The following is a 20,971-nucleotide window of genomic DNA, read 5'->3' on the forward strand; positions in this document are numbered from 1 at the left end:
CAGGCCCCCGTGTCATTGCTAGATGCTGATTAATAGAATAACTACTAAAATTAAGGTATAGCCCCTGCTCTCAGAGTGCTTGGTCTTTCTAAAAAGAGAGTGAGACCATTTAGCAATCTATTACAACTTGGGGTATGTGTACTAAATTAGAGATGGTCAGGCACTGTTGAAAAATACTAGAAATGCAGAAATGAATAAGACAATTTTTACCTTGATTTAGTTTACATTTTAACTGTCATACCAGGTGTGAACCTTGTTCTGTGAGAGCACAGATTTAAAAGAACTACTCCTTTAGGAAAGCTGAGAAACTTCACAGGCGAGATACTCAAGTTTATCTGGGCTTTGGTGGATGCAAAGAAGTTTGTCAGTGAAAACATACTAGAGGGTTGTTTTCTTAGACAAAGGAACAGTATTTTAGAATAATATAAAGTTTGGTGTGGCTGAAGTGCAGGGTATTAGAAAAAGTGAAAGGCAGCAGTTTAAGGACAGGAAAACAGTTTTAGGAAAGTCTGTACCAGGGAATAAGCGGTGAGTTGGCTCAGTGGCGTCAAATGTACTACAGCTGTAGGAGAATTAGGATGTTTGGGTTTTCTTAAAAATGTATCATGGTGGGTATTGTAGCAGCTCCTGAAGTATATTTCCTGAACACTAGCTCCTTGAGCTCACATCTTATGCTTTGATTTCCATCTATTCACCATGGCTCTCAAGCCTCGACTGGTTCTAGATCTTTACATCCAACAGTCCTACTTGACAGCTAGCTCCACTTGGTTATTTCAAAAGTGCATAAAACTTAGCATGACAAAACTGAACTCATAATCTTCCTGCCAAGCCTGGCCACCCTGTGGGGCTCTCTTTCCAGAGTATGGTACCACCATCTATCCAATCACCCTTGACACCTGCCCAACTCATTTCTCATATAGAACCCATCACCAAATCCCATGGACATTCTTTAGCAAATCTCTCTCAGAATTACACACTTTTCATATCCACCTCTACCACCCTAGTCAGAGCTCTCCTTCTCTTACTTGGACAACTGCAGTAGTGGCCTCCTAAATCACATGCTTGCCTCCTCCAACACACACTCCAATCCATTGCCAGTCATCTTTTTATTCATTTATTTATTTTGTTTCTTTTTTTTTCTTTTCTTTTTTTTTTTTTTCTTTCTAAGGCTGCACCCGAGGCACATGGAAGTTGCCAAGCTAGGGGTCAAATTGGAGCTGCAGCTGCCGACCTACGCCACAGCCACAGCAATGCAGGATCCGAGCCTCATCTGCAACCTACAACAGCTCACAGCAATGAGAGATTCCTAACCCACTGAGTGAGGCCAGGGATCAAACCCGCACTCCCACGGCGACTAGTCAGGCTCACCACCACTGAGCCAAACAGGAACTCCCAGAGGGTCATCTTTTTAAATGAAAATCTTTTTTTGGTCACTCCCCCTGAATGAGGATAGTCCTCGGTTTCCCATTCTTTATCATGACTCCTTATCCTGGTCTACTTGAATGAGCTTCCTCCCTGCCCACGTCTCACATTCAACTTATGTCACTTTTTCTGTGGTCATCTGCTGCCATACAGAGGCCTTCTTTCAGCTCCCTGAATATGCTACACTCAGGGCTTTAGCAGATGACATTTTCTCCACTCTTTTTCTAGGATAGCCTCCATTTATCATTTAGATAATGCCAGAATGTCACATCTCAAAACATCGTTCTCTTACTCCCACAGACCAGCTCAGACACTCCCTGCTAAATTTCCTAATAACCCCCGCTCTTCATAGAACTTACAACTGTACCAAGTGCTTGCAGAATTTGACACTTCCTATCTTCCTCCCGCTAGAATGTAAACCTTAATAGGACAAACACTATATTTGTTTTCTCACCATTGTATCTTCCAGGTTCCAGAACAACACCTTCTGCATTGTAATTACCTGTTAAGTAATTACCTGTAAGAGTAGGAAAAGCCGTATTCTTGAGTACCATTTTAGAAAGTTACCATGTGTGTTTACAGATTTAAATACTATTTAATTTTGTTTAACCCATCAATTTCTAAATTGGCTTAACTGTGGATCTCTCTGCTACATAAATCACTGGCTTTTTTTTTTTTTTTTTTGGACACCTGTGTTCCCAAAAACACTGTTTGATGGATATATACTGCATTGCTTGAACTGCTTTTTCTCCATTTTCACCCTAAATAGTGCATCTCTGAAGCCATGTTTTTATGACCTTGTCCCTCTATAACCACCTGAGACTTGTATGCTTGTGAGACGGTACAGCCTCAGGGGTCTGAGGACACCATTTGGGGAAGTCATCGTAGGCCTTTTACAAGCAGAGAGCAGGAAGCTGTCTGCAGAGATGAAGCAGCCATGGGAAAAGGAGCGTTAGGCAGGGCTCTCATACTCAAATGGGATCAGGTAGGATAAGAGGAGTGAGGAGAACTGAAGAAAGGTGCTCTGAAGAAATTCAGATTCAGAATTCTCCAAATTAGTAGTTCTCAAAGTGGAATCCTACGGCATCACCTGGAAATGTGTTAGAAACGTAAATTCCCAGGATCCACCTCAGGACATACTACAAACTCTGGAATGGGGCTCAACAATCAATGTTCTAATAAGTCCTACAGGTAATTCTGATGTACATGCACATTTTAGACTGCTAGACAAACTATGAATATTTGAGGAACAACTCTTACCCACGGGCTGACAAGTGGTGACTTCTGTTATGAGAAAAACAGAGAGTAGCAGTCTTGTCTTTTAATGAATTTCCAGACCCCAATTCCATTCCTTCAAATTCCCAGTTATCCAAGTTGGAAGCTATTCCTGCATAGCTTAAAGAAATTCCCTCTTTGATTAAACTGGCTTGGTAAAGTTTGGATGCTTGAATTCAAACAAAGATTTAAGCTACATAAACAAAGTGAAAACAACAAAACAGTAGCAACAACAAACAAACCTGTATTCAAAGCTTGGTTCTGCTCAAAATGAGCTTGAGGTCTTAGATAAGTCCCTTCTCTCTGGGCTAAAATGCCAACACCTACAAATAATGTGGTTGGACTGGATGACCTCTGAGATGCCTTCAGAACTCTCTAATACACTAGACTAGACACTAGTCCCTGGGATAATCTCTTGACCCTACAGATCCCTTAAGAAAGATCTCTAAGTTTCTTTAGTTCTACCCATTGACTATAGGTAGTTAGAGTAACAAAAACAGAAAATAAAAGACACCTCAACTCTCTGTGTCTCTTTCTAGGTCTTGCAAAAGCATTACCTATTAGAGATCTGCTTTAAATAATAAGGCTTATTTGATCCAATTTAAAATTTAATTTTAGCGTATTTATAATTAGGCCAACTTTAGTTACAGTTGCCATCTGTCATGAATGTACATAGAACCAAATTATTCTTGCAGAAAGATGGTCATTTTGGCAAGTTTTCTCTTCACAAAAATGCAATTCATCAAACAATCAACATTAAGTGAAGTGGCAAAGAATTTTAAAGGTTTTAATTAAAAAAAAAAATGTTTCAAGGAAAATATCCTAAAATCAATAGTAAGAATATCCTCCATTAAGCCCATAAACCCTTCATTGCATCACTTCTTAGTTGACAAAGAATAAAAACTATTGTTTTGACCCTTAAATTCCCATTCCAACAGACTTTTCTCTGATGCTGAAATGAAAATAGTGACCAAATGCTTTGATGGACAACTCATTACAATGAGAACTGAAGGCTTCTGAAACTAGACAAAGATTTTTCTGTTATCTCCCAGATGCCAGGGAAAGTAAGGGAAATATTTCAGTCCCCCACACAAAAATGAACTTTATACCTACTTTTTATTAAAAAAATAAGTGCTTTAAAAATAACTGAGCTCAAGAGACAGTTTTTTTAAAAAGTAGAAAATGTTCCCAAGGCAGAGTAAAGGGGAAAAAAAATTTGAGAGAAAATAAAAGGAACACGGGGAAAGAAATCTTTCAACAGTGTAGAAACTGTTAGTCTCTCTCTCTCTCCCTGAAAGGTTTTGATCCAACCCTATTTGTTATCCTAGAAAAGCTCTTCTGAAGAAAGGTCTCAGTGTAAGAACTGCTTGAAAGAAGCCAACCCCTTGGAAATAGGAACGGCTCAGCCATTTATTAATGTCAAATATGCTGCCGGCATGAATTAGTCAGCTTGTCTTTTGGAAGCCACACAGAAAAGTTCTTGTGCACCTGCCTCTTAGTGTCCTGACACTTGTAGCTTTAAGGACAGCAGTAACAACCACGAGAAAATAAAATTTAAAAAACAAAATGCTGAACATTACCTTCTACCTTCTGAACAGCTGAATCATCAACTTTTAAAGGCTTCTTATGAAAGTATCATCAGTGACAAGAGAATATAAAAGCTTGTTCAGATGCAAAAAGAAAAGGAAAACAGAGTCATTTTCCTGAACTGGCAAAATATAACCAAATTACCACAAGACTGACCTTAGAAACAAAGAGGAATGGGGGAGAAAAAAGGCCAGATTTCTTACTGGCAGTACCATAATGGCAAATATCCCAGAACTAAGAAAAGCTGCCAAATAGAAGAGAGAAAATTAAAGGACTTTCCAAAAACAGCCAAGCCCAGTACACACAGCATTCCCAACAGCTGGAGTGAGCGTCAGAAGCAACACACAGGTATACGGTCCAGCCTTATTCTTTATTTACAGCACAGTTCAAAGTCATTAAATGAAGCACAAAAGAAACGGCCCCCATTTCCTGGCTTGGCATCGAAATCCTTCCTACCAGCTGCAATTACTTCATTTTTATCCATCTTCTGCTTTTCCTTTTGGAGGATACAGGAGGGGGAGGGACAAATGAGCCAAAGAGACTTCAACTTCAAAACCAAGAGAAATCCCTGCTTTCAGAGAAACAAAGGAAGTGACTCTCCCTCTTGTGAAAGGCAGTCAATGCTCTGCTCCAGTTATGAAGGCCACTGATGGTGTGGGAAAGCTGTCATGGAGAAATTCTTCCTGGGGGTGGCACAAAGACGGCAAGGACTCAGGTTAGGGGATGGCTGCTACCACCACCATGATGTTCTCTTCTATCCCAACCTTCGCCACACCAAATCTAATGATAAACAAGGGAAAGTAATTAGACATAAAAAACCAAAATGAGTGGACATGGGGGGTAGAATGAACTTAAAGGAAGAAACTGAAAATGATCAAAAGTTACTCAATGCTTCCTTCTCAGACTGGCATAGAAATCTTTGATCCACTGCTTCATATATCTGACTTCCAAGGAGCGGGCTAAGAGCACAGTGGTGGGATCAAAGGCAGTGTTGGCTCGGAGATCTAGATGATGGGCTCCCTTTGGGATGACAATCGCAACTAAGGTGTCTGTAACATTCTTGGTTACACCACCTCCTGACCAGGGGTCTAGTTCACCATTGCTAAAGTGAGGGAAAGGAAAAAAAAAAAAAAAAAAAGAAAGACGGTTAGTTTCTCATATCTACACCCAGGTAAGATAGGAGCAAACTATTATATGCATAACATCTAAAATTATAAGCTTATAACCCAGGGATTTGATCTGAGGAACTTCCAAACGCCACAGCCACAGCAATGCGGGATTTGAGCTGAGTCTGCAACCTACACCACAGCTCAAGGCAATGCCAGATCCTTAACCCACTGAGGGAGACCAGGGATCAAACCCGCATCTTCATGAATCCTAATAGGGTTCATTAACCGCTGAGCCACAAAGGGAACTCCTCACTGTGATTCTGATATGCATTTCCCAAATGACTGAGAGTACTGAGCATTTTTTTCATGTGCTGATTGGCCACTTGCATATCTTTTTTGAAAATGTCTATTCATATCCTTGCTCATTTTTAAACTGGATTATCAATTAAATAATTTGATTTGAGTTCATTGTTTTTGTATAGTATGAAATAGAGATTCAGCTTCAGTCTTTTGTATGAGAATATCCAGTTTTCCCAGCATTGTTTCTTGGAAAAAAAAAAAAAAAAAAAAAAAAAAACCTATTCTTTCCCCAATGAACTGTCTTAGCATTAACTTACTGATGCTGTTGTGAATCAAATTTTTGCCTAGTACTATCAACTCCACACATGCACAGACTGATTTAGAGTTCACAAAGCCTTTTGCATTTGACCATTACAGCAATTGTGTGAGGTTAAGTTTAATTATAACTCTTTTATAGATGAGAAAACTAATGCCTAGAGAAGTCAGAAGCCTTACTCAAATCAAGCCTCTGAAATACAAACTCAGGTCTTGTAACCCTATTCCAATGTTCACTTTATACTACATTGCATTTCATGGACACATGATTGCTGTTGGAAATAAACAGAACATATTCTTCTTGGCTTGTTTGGTGCAGAGTAAGAAGAGCACAAACTTTGGGATCAGACATACCTGGGTTCCAGTCCCAGTTCTGCCTCTCATCTTCCTAATCTCTTGGAAGTTTAGATTCCTCAGGATAAAAAGGGGTTGAAACACTTGGATTTAAGTACCTGACTCATGATAGGTATTAGGTGACTTTGCCCTGTACAGCACTTCTTGGTATATATATCTTTATCTATGTATCACTGGAAATCATTTACAGAATATTTTAATGTTCTGGCACAATACACATTCCATTTTGCTGATATGGTCACAAAGCCTGAAATTACAAATCTTCAAGATCACATTATCAGATATATGAAATTATTTCCATAATTAGCATAATCATTTTTTTTAACTCTCTCATGGATAAGTACAAGCTATAGATAGATGACTATCAAATAATATCTCCAGCCAGGACCTCTCCCCTAAACTTCAGAACCAAAGCTCAACCGTATACTTGACATTTTTCATGGAGGTCTAATTAGACATCTCAAACTTTCAGGTCCAAAACAGAGCTTTTGATACTCCCCAACTCCCAAACAGCCCTGCCCACTATCTTCCCATTCTCTGTTAATGGCAACTCTATCCTTCTAGCTGGTAGGCCCCAAGTCTCTTACTCTTTAATCTCCCTCTTTCATATCTAATCTGTTGACAAATCCTGTCAGCTATACATCCGAATATATCCAGAATTTGAACACTTCTCACCACCTCCACTGCCACTGCTCTGGTCTAAGTCACCATTTTCTCTAGCCTGAATAGCTACTCTTGTCTCCCTACCATCTAACATCAATAGAGCAGCCAGTCTGATCCTCTTTGAAACCTGAATCAGATTATGTCACTCCTTCGCTCAAACACGTCAAGTTTTCCCATTTCATTCAGAGTAAAGGACAAACATGTAGGACCTACAAGTCTCTCCATGATCTTGGCCCTCTGCTGCCTCTCTGATTTCACCTCCTGCTACTCTCTCTAGACCTCATTAACTCTGCTCCAGCTACACTGACTTTTCACTGTACCTGGAAGAGAACATGCCAGGACATTTATCTCTCAAGGCCTTTGCCCTTGTTTACCTCTCTTGTTCAGTGCATTCTTACCCCACCAAACTCATGGCTGGCTAGCTCCTTCCTCTAGATCACTATTCAAAAGTCACCCTTTGGTGGGAGGTCCCATTGTGGCACAGCAGAAACGAATCCAACTAGTATCCAGGAGGACATAGGTTCAATCCTTGGACTTGCTCAGTGGGTTGAGGATCCGGTGTTACCGTGAGCTGTGCAGGTCACAGACACAGCTCAGATCTGGCAATGCTGTGGCTGTGGCATAGGCTGCAGCTAGAGCTCCAATTGGACCCCTAGCCTGGGAACTTCCATATGCCAAGGGTGTGGCCCTAAAAAGACAAAAAAAAAAAAAAAAAAAGAGAGAGACCCTTTGGTAAGGTCTTTCTTAGTCACGTCATCTAAAACTTTAAATTCATTATAAACTCATCTCTGCTTCCCACCAACATTTCACAGCCTTCTTCCTTGGTTTACTTTTTCCCCTTAGCACTTATCTCCTTCTAACTTATTTATAGGTGCTATCTTGTTTATTACCTACCTCTCAAACTAGAACTCCCCAAGGGCAGGGATTTTTGTCTATTTTATTATAGTGCCTGGACAAAATAGGAGCCACATAAAGTTATTGAATGAATGAAAAAAGAATGTAAAAGTATCTATCTGAAGACTTTTATCAGATGCCCTACATGAAAAAAAATCTCTAAGTCAGAGTTCTCATCATGGTGCAGCAGAAACGATTCTGACTAGCATCCATGAGGACACAGGTTCGATCCCTGGCCTCCCTCAGTGGGTTAAGGATTCAGCATTGCCGTAAGCTGTGGTATAGGTCACAGACACAGCTCACATCCAGTGTTGCCATGGCTGTGATACAGGCCAGCAGTTGTAGATCCGATTAGACCCTAGCCTGGGAACCTCCATGTGCTGCAGGTGCGGCCCTAAAAAGCAAAAATAAATAAATAAATAAATATGTAAGTATATGCATGCAAGTTCAGGAACACGTAAATCACTTCAGTACATTTTACATGGGAAAGCAAAGTTCACATAAGTGATTCATACAAACATAGAGACTGACCTTCAGCTATGTGTAATATTGGCAAGAACAATGAGCTAAATTGGCAGATAGAAGTTTTATATCCTAGTAAGCCACATGACTTTGAGTCATGTGACCCCTCTGAACCTCAATTCCCATACGTATTACTAAAAAAAATTTTTTTAGGATACTGTGAGGCCCAAGTTGAATAACATATGTGGAAGTAAGGTATAATCTATAAAATACTACATGATGTACAGTATTCCTATAATTATTATCATATTCTATAAGCATGAGAAGTGTTAGTACTTTTGAAAAGTAAATGAATCATGAAAAGGGATTGTGACAACACTTCTCACAGAAATTTGATCAGAAATTTTCAGTCAGAAAATGAAATCAATTTTCTAGATAAATGTACAAATTAAAAGAGAAATAAGCATGTAGGTACATTAACTATATATCTGTTCAAAATACAAGTTCAAAATCCCTGTTCTATCCTCACCTTACTTTTTACTAGATTTTTCTTTAAAAAAATTAATTCAATTACAACTTAACAACATCACTCTTTGGGGGGAAAAAAACACCCCAAAAATGTACTTTTTTTGATTTTGTTAAAAACAAGAGAAAACTCATATGCAAAATAGGATCCTTAGTTTTCAACTATCAGATAAATTTTTAAAGTAAACTATACAAGGGGTTGGATTCTTTTAAGTTAACAAATGGCCTTTATCATTATTCCAATTTGGCAGAACCAACCCAGATAGGAAACTCTCCATTATTTGCAAAACAAAAAACTATCCCAACAGCTACATAATAAGCAAACTGCATTTGATTTAAAAGGTCATCCGAATCAGCCTAGTGGCTTAGCAACAGTGTTTAGAGTTGCTGAGAGACCTAAGATGCACATGGACTTGAATTTCTTGGTCCTAGATATGTGAAAGCTAAACTAGTCACTGGGAAATTTACAGGAGAAAAAACACTGGCTCTCATGAGAGACTCTAGATGCCTGGATAAAATTCCCAACAGTGAGCTTTACTTAATTGCTGGGGACAATTAATTTGCCTGAGAAATGATGTTAAACTAACCAGGTTCTCAGGAACTCCTTTTTCAAATGTATTTAAATAACTGAAAATGACCATTGGTAAGATAATTTCTTACCAACTGAGGTTTGGGGGGAAAATAAATCCTTCCCACAAAACCATTTGGAATAAGAAAATCTGTGAAGTGGAATTATTAAGAGCTACCATTAAGTCCTCATTCATTCAGCATGCTTGCTGAGTGACTACTAGACATCAGGGACTGACTGGACACAGGCAATTCAACCGTGAATAGACAAAATCTCTGCCTCCACCGTGCTCACTTCTGTGATAATCTATTTCTCAAAGTAACCCTGTCAGGTACTCATTATTTCTAACTTATATTAATTGGCAATTTGCCTGAGGCCATGAGCTAATTCAGTAAAGAAGCAGAATGGCACCCAGATCTCCCTGGCTTCAAAGCCCAAGCTCTTAACTGGCAAATCTCCAATCTAAGAACTAAAAACAAACTGAATTTTCCAACCAGAAAAGCAGTCACGGTTGGATTTGTGTGAGGTGACTTAAGGAGAGAAGCATGAACATAAAGAACAATTTCCTCATGGTTTTGGGGAGAGTTTCTTATTCACCAACCAGAAATGTTTTCTAGCTGGTAGCTACTAAGACAGAATTAGAGCCACCTAAGGCTGCTCCTTTACTTTAGGAATGTATTTTCCTCAGAAAAGTAGTAGAATTTTTAATTTTTAAATAACAAATTTTACATTGAATTTGTCACAACTAGCAGCATATGGGAAAATATTTCTTTTTAAAAGTAGACTTGCCAGAAAGATAAAGCAGCATCTTCATATTGTCCTGCCTTTAAATTTTCACATGTCTCTGAAGACTTCCTGAACTTTCTATCATTCCTCATCCTCATCAACACATAAATTTACTAGGCATCCATCACATGCCAGTCATTGTAGTCGGTGCTAAAGGCACAGGGATGATTAAGACAAAGTCTCTGTCACTGAGAAGTTTACAATCTCATGGGGCAGACAGACATGCAAACAGCTAACTTCCATACGGAGTGCTAAGGGATGACCACAGGCCTTAGGGAAGCTGAGAGTGTAGCAGCAAGGTAATCTCCCTGGCGGAATGATGGAAGGTTTCTTGAAGGATGCCTGAGTCTTAAGGTAAAAAAGACAAAGGGAAAGGGACATTCAGAGACAAATAGAAAGTCCCCTGTTGGCTAGAAGGTAAAGTGCAAGGCTGAGAGTGTACTTCCATTAATTCATTAAATAAACATTTTTTGAGCATATATATTTGCCAGGTCCAAGCCAAGTACTTCACTTGGGTAACTTTTAAGCATCACAACTCTATGGGGTAAGTAGTATAGAGTCTATTCGATGAACTCTGATGTGAACAAATATCAAATATCTAAAGGAGCAATATAAGAGAAGTACAAATGTGGGTTTTATAGTCAGACAGGCCTAGGTTGAAAATTGGCTTTATCACTTAGTAACTAAAACAAAGCTGGATGAGTTTTGGCAAGGACTAAACACAGTGACCTTCACTTTCCTCCTCAGTAAAAAAAAAAAAAAAAAAAGAGATGATAACAATTGCTTCCCAGGGTTGTTGTGAGAAATGAATGAAGTAATTTATTTAAAGTGCCTCATACAGGGGCAGTTCTGGAACAGAACAGAGGGCACTTCCAAAGTATTAAATATATACTGATATTTTTTATTATCATTAATAACAATAGCAAAAATAGTAAGACAAATTGAGAACAACGAATGATGCTTAACTTTGTGTTGGACAGTATTTTTTTTTTTTTTTTTTTTTTTTTTAGGGCTGCACCTGTGGCATGTGGAAGTTTCCAGGCTAGGGCTAGCGGTTGAATTGGAGCTGAAGCTGCTGGCCACAGCCACAGCAACACGGGATCTGAGCTGCCTCTGTGACCTACACCACAGCTGGCAGCAATACCAGATCCTTAACCCATTACAGCTTGCAACAATACCAGGAATCAAACCTGCAACCTCATGGATACCGGTCAGGTTCGTAAGCCACTGAGCCACAACGGGAACTCCCATGGACAGTATTTTTTAATATATTTTAATTTTGCTGCTGTTGTTTTTAAGGCTTTAAGCCTGCTGGTAATAAAGCATAAAATCACATCCTCTCTCAGCATCTTCTGTCTTTCAAGGAGTGGAAAAACATGATAGATACTACTGCTGTATTCTGCATTGTTTTAACCGTGCGGCATTTTCCTGGTTCTCTTTTCTCAGCTATGCTACAAATGTCTCCATTAACCAAAGTTTTCTTTGTGTCAGCAAAAATTCACCTGAAAATGATGTTCGTGTGTGAACTGATGTTTTTGCCTCCATATACAGTAGTGATCCAGTAGGGCCTTGGTCTCACACCCCACTGTCTAAAACAGTCATCAGAAAATTCCTTCAAGTCCCATGAGTTAGGTTCAAACATGTCATCAATACCATTAGAACAGAAGGGCATAACCATTTCTGTGCAGGCCTGAAAAAGCAAACCAGGAGAGACTCCAATGAGAAAATGAGGTACAAACAGTTAAATTATCCAAAGTCATACAGCTTGTAAGCAATAAAGCCGGGGTTTGAACTCAGGCAGTCTGGCTTCAGGGCTCCTGTTCTTTACATCCATGCCCTATCACCTCTCATTATTCCTGGAAAGGCTCAGCTTAGAAGTCATAGAAGTTGGGGCTATGCATTCTTTGTAAACTGCTTTATTTCATATCCATTATCATACTTAATCCTCAAAACAACTCTGGAGGGAAATATTACCATTATTATTACTAGTCTCATTGTATAGATGAAGGAATGGAAACTCAGAATCAAGTTAGATGATTCTTTTCTGTGTCCATAAAATGCTTCCTTTATAGGATTCACCAAGATCTGTATTGTCGGAGTTCCCGTTGTGGCGCAGTGGTTAACGAATCCGACTAGGAACCATGAGGTTGCGCGTTCGGTCCCTACCCTTGCTCAGTGGGTTAACGGTCCGGCGTTGCCGTGAGCTGTGGTGTAGGTTGCAGACGCGGCTCGGATCCTGCGTTGCTGTGGCTCTGGCGTAGGCCGGTGGCTACGGCTCCGATTAGACCCCTAGCCTGGGAACCTCCATATGCCGCGGGAGCGGCCCAAGAAATAGCAAAAAGACAAAAAAAAAAAAAAAAAAAAAAAAAAAAAGATCTGTATTGTAATATTATTTTAGTTACCTATCTTTAACACCAAGCTATTTTGATGATTATACCATATCTTATTTATCTTTTGTCTTTGGGGCCTAGAACAGTGCCTGGCATGTGGTAGGTACTCAGAATACTGAAGTTGGTATTTAATGAATGAATCAATGAATGAGGAAACTTATTATGGTCTCAAAGATAAGGTAACAGATCCAGATCTGAATCCAGGTTAGGTGACAAAATCTTGTGACTTCTCTGCTATAGCACAACCATATCAGTGAAAAGTAAGTTCCACATGGAAAAATTATACACACTTACTTGATAGCTCCAACCCAGGGCTCCCAGACTGCTGGTTGCTGTCTCCGATATATTCAGGCATCTAGCTTGGCCTGAATAATTATAATATACATTCAGAGCTTGGAAAATATTCTGCACTAGCAGTGAATCAGATACATTGGGATTTTTCAAATACTGGCATACTACCTGTCATTTCAGAGAAATAAAAGGGAGAAGAGTCAAATATAAATATAAAATTACAGTTTAATAAGACAAAGAAGAAATATAAGTTTCATTTGATCATAAAACAACTGTAAGCATCTAACTGCTCTGCTTGACAATGTCTACCTATTGAGTACAGCCACCTTCATAAATGAATAAACCTTTAAAATTACTCCCCAGGCTATAGAAATAAACTGAAGTCATGGTTTGCAAAGTCCTCCCTACTTACCATTCTAGCTTCATCTTTTGTAACCTTCACTCTAGCCTAGCAAAACCATTTCTACCACATCAACTTCTTTCCTTCATTGCCTTCGCTCACACGAAAATGCCCTTTCCCCACTCTCCCACTCCACTAGTGCCTGGCCAACACCAACTTGTCTTCCTCAGCACAGCTCAAGAACCACCTCCCCTATGAGGCCGTGGTTGCCTATGCCCTTAACTCAGAGAGAACTAAATCACTCCCTTTACTGCACCTCCACTGTGTGCAGTGCTTATTTCTATCAGAGCCCCTATAATGCTACTGCCATCATTTGATTCCAGAATGTCTCCCTCAGCACTTAACAAGGCATCTGGCAATGAAACATTTGCTAAAGAAATGGCTATATTTTTATAAAAATGCAAAATTTACAAAACTTCTCTTGGAAAAACTACACCAAGCTCCTATGCATAAGGCATGAAAAGAAGCATGTCAGGCACCTCTCCAGTTTCCAAGTAATCCTCCTAACGCTCAACTATAATCAGTGCTAAAAATGACAGGTAACACTCTGGAATTGAGAGTGAAGGCCGGACTGACTAGTCAGGGGCATAGCGAACTTTCAAGGACATGAAAATATTTCTTCTCTTCATAGGGGTCTGTTTATACAACAAACAGCACACTTAGGATGTATACATAATCCTAAAAAAATTATAAACAAAAAATGAACTCTAGATAATGATGTTAAAGCTTAAGTATACAGTCTATACTTCATTTGTTTCTACTCTAATCTTTATTTTCTTTCTTTACTAACTTTGAGCTTCACTTGTTCTTTTTTTTCTAGTTCCTTGGGTGTAAAATTAGGTTATTTGAGACTTTTCTTGTTTCTTGAGGTAGGCATTTATCACTATGAATTTCCCTCCCAGAAGTTCTTTGACTGCATCCCATAAATTTTGGAATATTACATTTCTATTTTCATTTGTCTCAAGGTATTTTTTATTTCTCTCAATTTCTTCTTCGACTGACTGGTTGATCAATAGCATGTTGTTTAATCTCCATATATTTGTGAATTTTCCAGTTTTCGCATGTAATTTATTACTAGTTTCATACTACTGTGGTTGGAAAAGATGCTTCATAAGATTTCAATCCTCTTAAATTTTGAAATTTGAAAAATCACAGGCAATAGATTCATAGCTGAATATCAACAACAGCAACAATAGCAAGAGTAGCAACTGATTATTGATCACTAGGTTTACAACCATTACATATTTAATCCTCAAACAGTCTCATCAGATATATTTTTGTCTGCTAGTTCCCACAAACAAACTGATTCTTAGGCTATCATTTTATTCATAGTCATCCACTTAGTAAATGGTAGAACCTAGATTTTTTTTTCCAACCCCAGGTCTTTCTGGTTGTGAAATATACATTCTATCCTTTATGCTACAGAGCTTAGGAAGTATCCCCTTGTAAAACTGCAAATACCTCCAACGGCAAAGAAAATATATTAAGGAGTTCCTATTGTAGCTCAGCAGATTCAGAAAGTCTCTGTGAGGATACAGGTTCAATCCCTGGCCTCGTTCCATGGGTTAAGGATCTGGCATTGCCACAAGATGCAGCTTGGATCCAGTGTTGCTGTGGCTGTGCCATAGGTCATAGCTGAGGCTCCGAATCAACCCCTTGCCTGTGAATCCCATATGCTGCAGGTGCAGCTATTTAAGAAAAAGAAGAAGAAGAAAGAAAAAAAGAAAAAGAAAATACATTAAGCTTGCATACTCTATTAATACTGTGACATAAATTCAGTGATCTTGTCCCTTCTATTTCATATGAAAAAGATATATACAACAAGGCAAGTTTTGACAAAGAAGAGGCAAGTTCAGAGGAGGAGGAGCTAGGAAAGAAAGAGTCCAGTTATCCCATTTCAGAGAGAGATTCTAAGCAGCAGGAGCAACCAGGCCTGGCCTAGGGACATGCTTCTAGTCAGGTAAGGCAAGTACTGAGAAGGGAGGTGAATGGCCACAAGCAAAGACAACTTCTCATCACAGTTCTGCCTAGGACCAGCTTCCAGCAACACCTTCCTGAAAAAAAGGGAAACTTGAAAAGACAGAGGAAATGAATTATGAGGAAATTTTAATACCTTTCTCCAAATATATTTGGCACAACAATATTTCTATGAAATGTTAAATATTATTTTGTGAATGAAGATTTCATAGTCAAATAATTTTAGGAAACAAAGCAGCAAATGTGAACAGTTTTCTTAACGTCAGAATTTCTCAGAGCCTTTAACATGCTGAACTATGATATGACTTTGCAAAAATGAGATAGAATGTACATTCTTCTCCATAAGTTTTTGGAAATGCTGAGTGTGAGAAGTGTCTGCATAGCCATTTTCTCAGAAAATGTTCATGAGAAATATGTCAATGTGAAATACCAAAGAAACAAACATAGAATTTATCAAACTATCCACTGCCAACAATTGATCAGCATTCCACCCTGCATATGGACACTCTCAGTGGACTTAGCTCTTTCAAAATGCAGCACAGAACTCTGGAGTAGACCCACTGAATTCAGAGAAAGGCATTATGTTCAAGCGCAGCATGGTAGATGAGACAGGATGAAAATGCAAGCTGGGCAGGGGGAGAGGGGGTGCTGATATACAGCAACAAGGAGCTTAAAACTCTGGAAAAGAACAGTACCAAGTGAGTGTGACTCAGATGCTGGCATCAGATCCCCTCTCAGAGCTAGAACACTGGGCCTCTGTCAGGCAAAGAAAAGGAGTCCCCATGAATAGCCATCTCTGCAAACAGCAGTTACTGTCACTCCCTTGAAAGACACAAGCATGGCTGGGGACAGGCACTGGCTGACAATACATGGGTTTTGGCAGCCCCACTTACACAGAGAGAACATCATGCTCAGAAACTCAGCCTCTGCTGATAGTAATTCCTGGGCCAGATAAATGCCAATCCTGGGCCCACTGTCCTCTGTGAGGTCAGAGCACCCTTAGAGTACTGGGTCCAGTTCTGAGCACTACATTCTACTAAGGACAATGACCAACATGAGAAAATTCAGAAGGGAGCAATCAGGAAAGGGAGCTGAGAAATAGCTGAAGAAACCCTACAACTGGCCATCTGTGTCACTCCCAAACTTTTATTATTACAAGTAAGGTTACAATAAACATCCTATGTGTGTATACACATACATATATGCCCTTAATTGTTTTCTTGAGATAAATTTTTAGAGGAATTACTGGTTTGAAGGAAATAAACATTTTTAAGTCTTTTGCTCTATCATGTCAAACTGCTTTATAGAAAGGAAGTACCAATTTATAATTTACCAATATGCTAAATAGAAGGCCTGAAAGATACCACTTTAAATTTGTTTGCAAAATATTTGCAGATTTACTAAGAGAATTTTATCTTTAGGTGTTCCTAAAGTTCTTTTCTAGCTCAAAAATTCTAAGAGTCTAAGCATCATCCTCTGACATAAAAGACACACTCTCTGGATATCTCTATTGTTTTTATTGCATTTAAGTTGACACTTGAAAAACACAGGGTTGAACTGAGTGGGTCTATTTACACACAAATTTTTTTTCAATATACAATCAGTCCTCTGTATCTATGTGCTTGGCATCTGTGGATGGAAATTTCCATCTGAGGTTAGTTGAATCCATGGATGGGAGACCCACAGATAGAGAGGCCCACTGACTATACTGAGTGTAGTAACCTATAAAAGACGTGAGCATCTCTGGATTTTGGTATACAAAGGGACTCCTGGAACCAGTCCCCTACGGATACCATGGATACTGAGGGAAGACTCTATTCCTTTAAGAATTTTGGGAACAAAGAGGGAATAAAGTTTTCAAAAAAATACTTATGCAGGCAAAACCTAAGTACTATTTCCATGCTTATTCAAAGACTAGTAATTCAGAAGGAGCTATTCATATACCTTTATTAAAGATCTACAGGATGCACAAAATACCAATGTAAATGTTAAGTTGAACCATATGAAATTGCCATGTTTATAAGTCAAACACAGATATCGGCATATTTGGTTCAATCTCAAAATACTTCAGCTAAAGCCTGCTAATTTGCAGATATTACCTACCTGATGGAGCAAGCATTTGGTCTTGATTATTTATGTGGGGGCTATGATCTAATCAGATAAGGAAAAGGAAACTACCAATCAAGTTCCATCCAAAATACTCAGTACTGAGGTAGGTAAGCCCCTGTATTATATGCCCTAATTATTTTGTTGACACTAGCAAACAGCATCTTCTAAACAATTTCTCCATAAAGTACAACATTCCTGCTTGGGCCATAAATCCACTGATATGTAGGCAGCTGGGGCTGAGCCGGTCAGTAAAACTACCAACTGTTCCTTGAGATCAGGTGCTTTCCTTACAATGACCCACGAAGAAACATATAATAACCACCTTCATTTCACAAGGAAGGAAACAAGCTCAGAGAGGTCTGGCTACAGATACATATATTAAAAACCATGAATATAGGTTCTGAACCCAGACTTTGGCTACAAAGTCCTATATAACAATGCCTCCTTGATAACACATAACAATAATAATATTTATTGTTATTATTATATAACTAGTATCATTTAGTGTTTATTGTACACCAAGTCCTATTAAATCCCCATAATGACTCCCATAAGCATTACATTGATTATTATCCCCATTTTGCAGATGTGCTTTAGGAAACTAAAGCAGAGAGAGGTTAAGAAAATTCTTCAAGGAGTTCCCATTGTGGTTCAGCAGATAGGAAACCCGACTAGCATCCATGAGGACCTGAGTTCGATCCCCGGTCTTGCTCAGTGGGTTAAGGATTTGGCGCTACAGTGAACTGTGGTGTAGATCACAGACGTGGCTCAGATCCTGTGGTGCTGTGGCTGTGGTGTAGGCTGGCAGCTGTAGCTCCGATTGGACCCCTAATTGGGAACCTCCATAGGGCCACGGGTGTGGCCCTGAAAAGACAAAAAGATTAAATAAACACACCAAAAAAAAAAAAAAAAAAAAAGAAAGAAAGAAAGAAAGAAACTTCTTCAAAGCACATAGCTAGGAAGTAGCTGAACTGGTATTTCAGATCGACCCCTAGCCTGAGAACCTCCATATACCACAGATGCAGCCCTAAAAAGAACAACAACAACAACCAAAAAAATGCAGACTCACTCTGAAGCTTCCATTTGTAACCACTACACCATGACACTACATACACACACTTAACTTTGACGTTATAGTGTAAGAGACAAATAACAACACAAACAGTACCTGAACATACCTGAAGCATCATGCTTAATTTTGTAAACAAGTAATTTTTATTTTTAGATTATATTTTTTGTTTTTTTTGCTTTAGGTAAAAACTTAGAAGGAATTATGTGGCAATACAAAATTATGAAACTTGTTATCATGCAATAGTAAAAAGCAAACTGTAAAAGTAGAGTAAAATGAGATTCAAGAAATGTACAGACCTATTCTAATTCACTTCATGTTTCCTAGAACAATTCAGGAAACATTCAGAAAACCATAAAAAGACCATAAGAGGACCATTCTAATAATTCTGTTTTTTAAAGAGTAGAAATTATGGAGATAGTAGAACATTCTAACCTTAGTACTAATCTAATCAGCTCTGTACCCAAATATTTAGGTTCTGCCCTTTGACTCATGTATACTAGAAAAAATAAAGATAATGCATTGTTTAGTGTCCCTCTACCTATGAGGATAAGCATTTGAATAAGAGAAAGAACAAGAAGGTAAAGAAAATATTTTTTAAAGAAAAAGGAAAGAAGATAGGTTAAAAAAAAAAAAAAAAAAAAAGACCAATTTCTTCTCAGAGAGTATGGTCCATCCACATTAGAGAAAGGATTAAGCAGATACATTCAGCTTTTCTAACAGATTTTCTTTCTCTAAGGCTTCAATACCCCTCTCACACTCACTCAGATAATCACATTAGTTTTGTCATTAAAAGCTCCCTTTTCATAGAATGCACCTAAACCGCTTAAACCACCCAGAGAGGTCGCATACATTATCAGACACCAAGACAAACGGAAGAGATTTTCCATTTTATGTCTTATTATTTCACTATATCTATCTGCATGCTCAGGAGACTAAGTCAAAAGACTTGATGAGTTATCAGCTGAAAATGATTCCAAAATAAACAAATTCTACAGTATCCTTTAAAACGGCTCTTTAAGCTGAGAACTGAAAGCTAGTAGTTTTTATGCTGACAGAGCAGTCAAATGACAGAGGGGTTTTCTATTTCCCTTTTCTCTTCTTCCTTGTGTTCTATCAGCCAAGTCCATGATTATTTCTGCATGAATGTTGCAGCTTCTGTTAACAGTAAACAAAAGCAAATGGAGTCCGAGTGTGCATGGTCCACAGATAAATCAGAAAGAATGATACTTGAGGTGACATGGAAAATGGCATTCAGTTGCTGCCTATTGATACTTCAGAACCGTATGAGATCCAGGCAGAATTGGAAATCGTCTGCTTTTTTTCCATAACCCAACTATAACATATTATCTCACCATCCTAAGCCTGAGTTACAGACTCAGAAAAGGACGGCTGTTTGTCAGCCCTTTAAAAAGGAGGAAGTGTATCAGAGGGAGGAGGAGTCCTGGTTAAATGGAACTATCCAAGTGAAAGAGCGCTCCCCAACTGGGTAGTGTTCCAGGGATTAGGGGGTTGGGAGAACAGAGAGAGGGTCAAGAAAGGAGAAACAGAATGAACAGTGATAAAAAGTGATCTTACGCTAAAAGTCTGAGAGGAAGATAAGCAGTGGAAAAATTCTGAAATCGGATAGGATGAAATTAGAGATAGATGTAAGCAATAGAAGTTTCTCAAGTAAAAGCCAAGGAAAAATTACTTTTGGTAGGGTGCAGACAGGAAACAGAATTACAAATATATCATCAGCAATCGAGAATTCTTTAATATGTCAAAAGATAAAGTTGGTAAAAAAAACATATTACCTAAAGGAAATGACAAGAACAAGTCCTGGATAAAAAAAAGTAAAAGGTAAATGTGAGGCAAAAACATAAAGTTATCTTGCCTTAAAAATAAACTTTTACCCGATAAATAAAATATATATTTAAATATATAAGTACAATTGTGTTAAAGACAGATGGCAAAACATCTTAAATACACTCCACTAGTTCTGAATGATTATTTAGGAGAAAGGATAGGATATACATTTACATTTAAGACTCAAAAGCAAAACATCACAAAAGGAACATTAAAGAAACAGAGAAAAAAATGGTTAGACTGTTCATTGTTCCAAATCATAAACAAATGAATATTAAAAGCTGTATTCCTCTGGCATTTTTTTCTAAGCCACATCAGCAAACTACAGGTTCCAGGCCAAGGCTAACCCACTGCCTGTCTTATAAACAGTATTATTGAAATATAGTCTTCCTCATTCATTTATATACTGTCTATGGTTATTCCTTGCTACACCTACAGAGTTGAGTAGCTGTGACAGTGTATGGCCTATGAAGCATAAAATATTTACTATCTAGTCCTTTGCAATAGTTTGCCAAATCCCAGTCTAAGTAACAAGGAAATTCCCCAAGTGTTTTTATCATTTGACAACTCAGTTGTTCTCCAAGCAGGCATAAAGATGCAAATGTAATTCTCACTTTATACACAGAG

At 38.5% G+C, this 20,971-nt stretch overlaps 1 protein-coding gene across 6 annotated transcripts in view; it reads right to left on the minus strand.

Moving 5' to 3' along the window:
- PRCP (prolylcarboxypeptidase) overlaps nt 4,636-20,971 on the minus strand; it is a 131,748-nt gene continuing 115,412 nt past the window's right edge. For 3 of the 6 annotated variants that reach the window (XM_021062571.1, XM_013979190.2, XM_021062572.1), the window contains 4 exons: nt 12,945-13,109; nt 11,763-11,950; nt 5,170-5,386; nt 4,639-5,064 (listed from right to left, as the gene is read on the minus strand). In XM_021062571.1, the coding sequence (XP_020918230.1) occupies nt 5,170-5,386; nt 11,763-11,950; nt 12,945-13,109 (570 nt within the window). In that variant the 3' untranslated portion in view covers nt 4,639-5,064. Of the gene's footprint in view, nt 5,387-11,762; nt 11,951-12,944; nt 13,110-20,971 lie in introns of all 6 variants that reach the window. The other 3 variants (XM_013979189.2, XM_021062573.1, XM_021062574.1) reach the window with 3 other exon arrangements.

The sequence above is a fragment of the Sus scrofa genome, chromosome 9 (assembly GCF_000003025.6).
Source record: "Sus scrofa isolate TJ Tabasco breed Duroc chromosome 9, Sscrofa11.1, whole genome shotgun sequence".
Taxonomy (NCBI): domain Eukaryota; kingdom Metazoa; phylum Chordata; class Mammalia; order Artiodactyla; family Suidae; genus Sus; species Sus scrofa.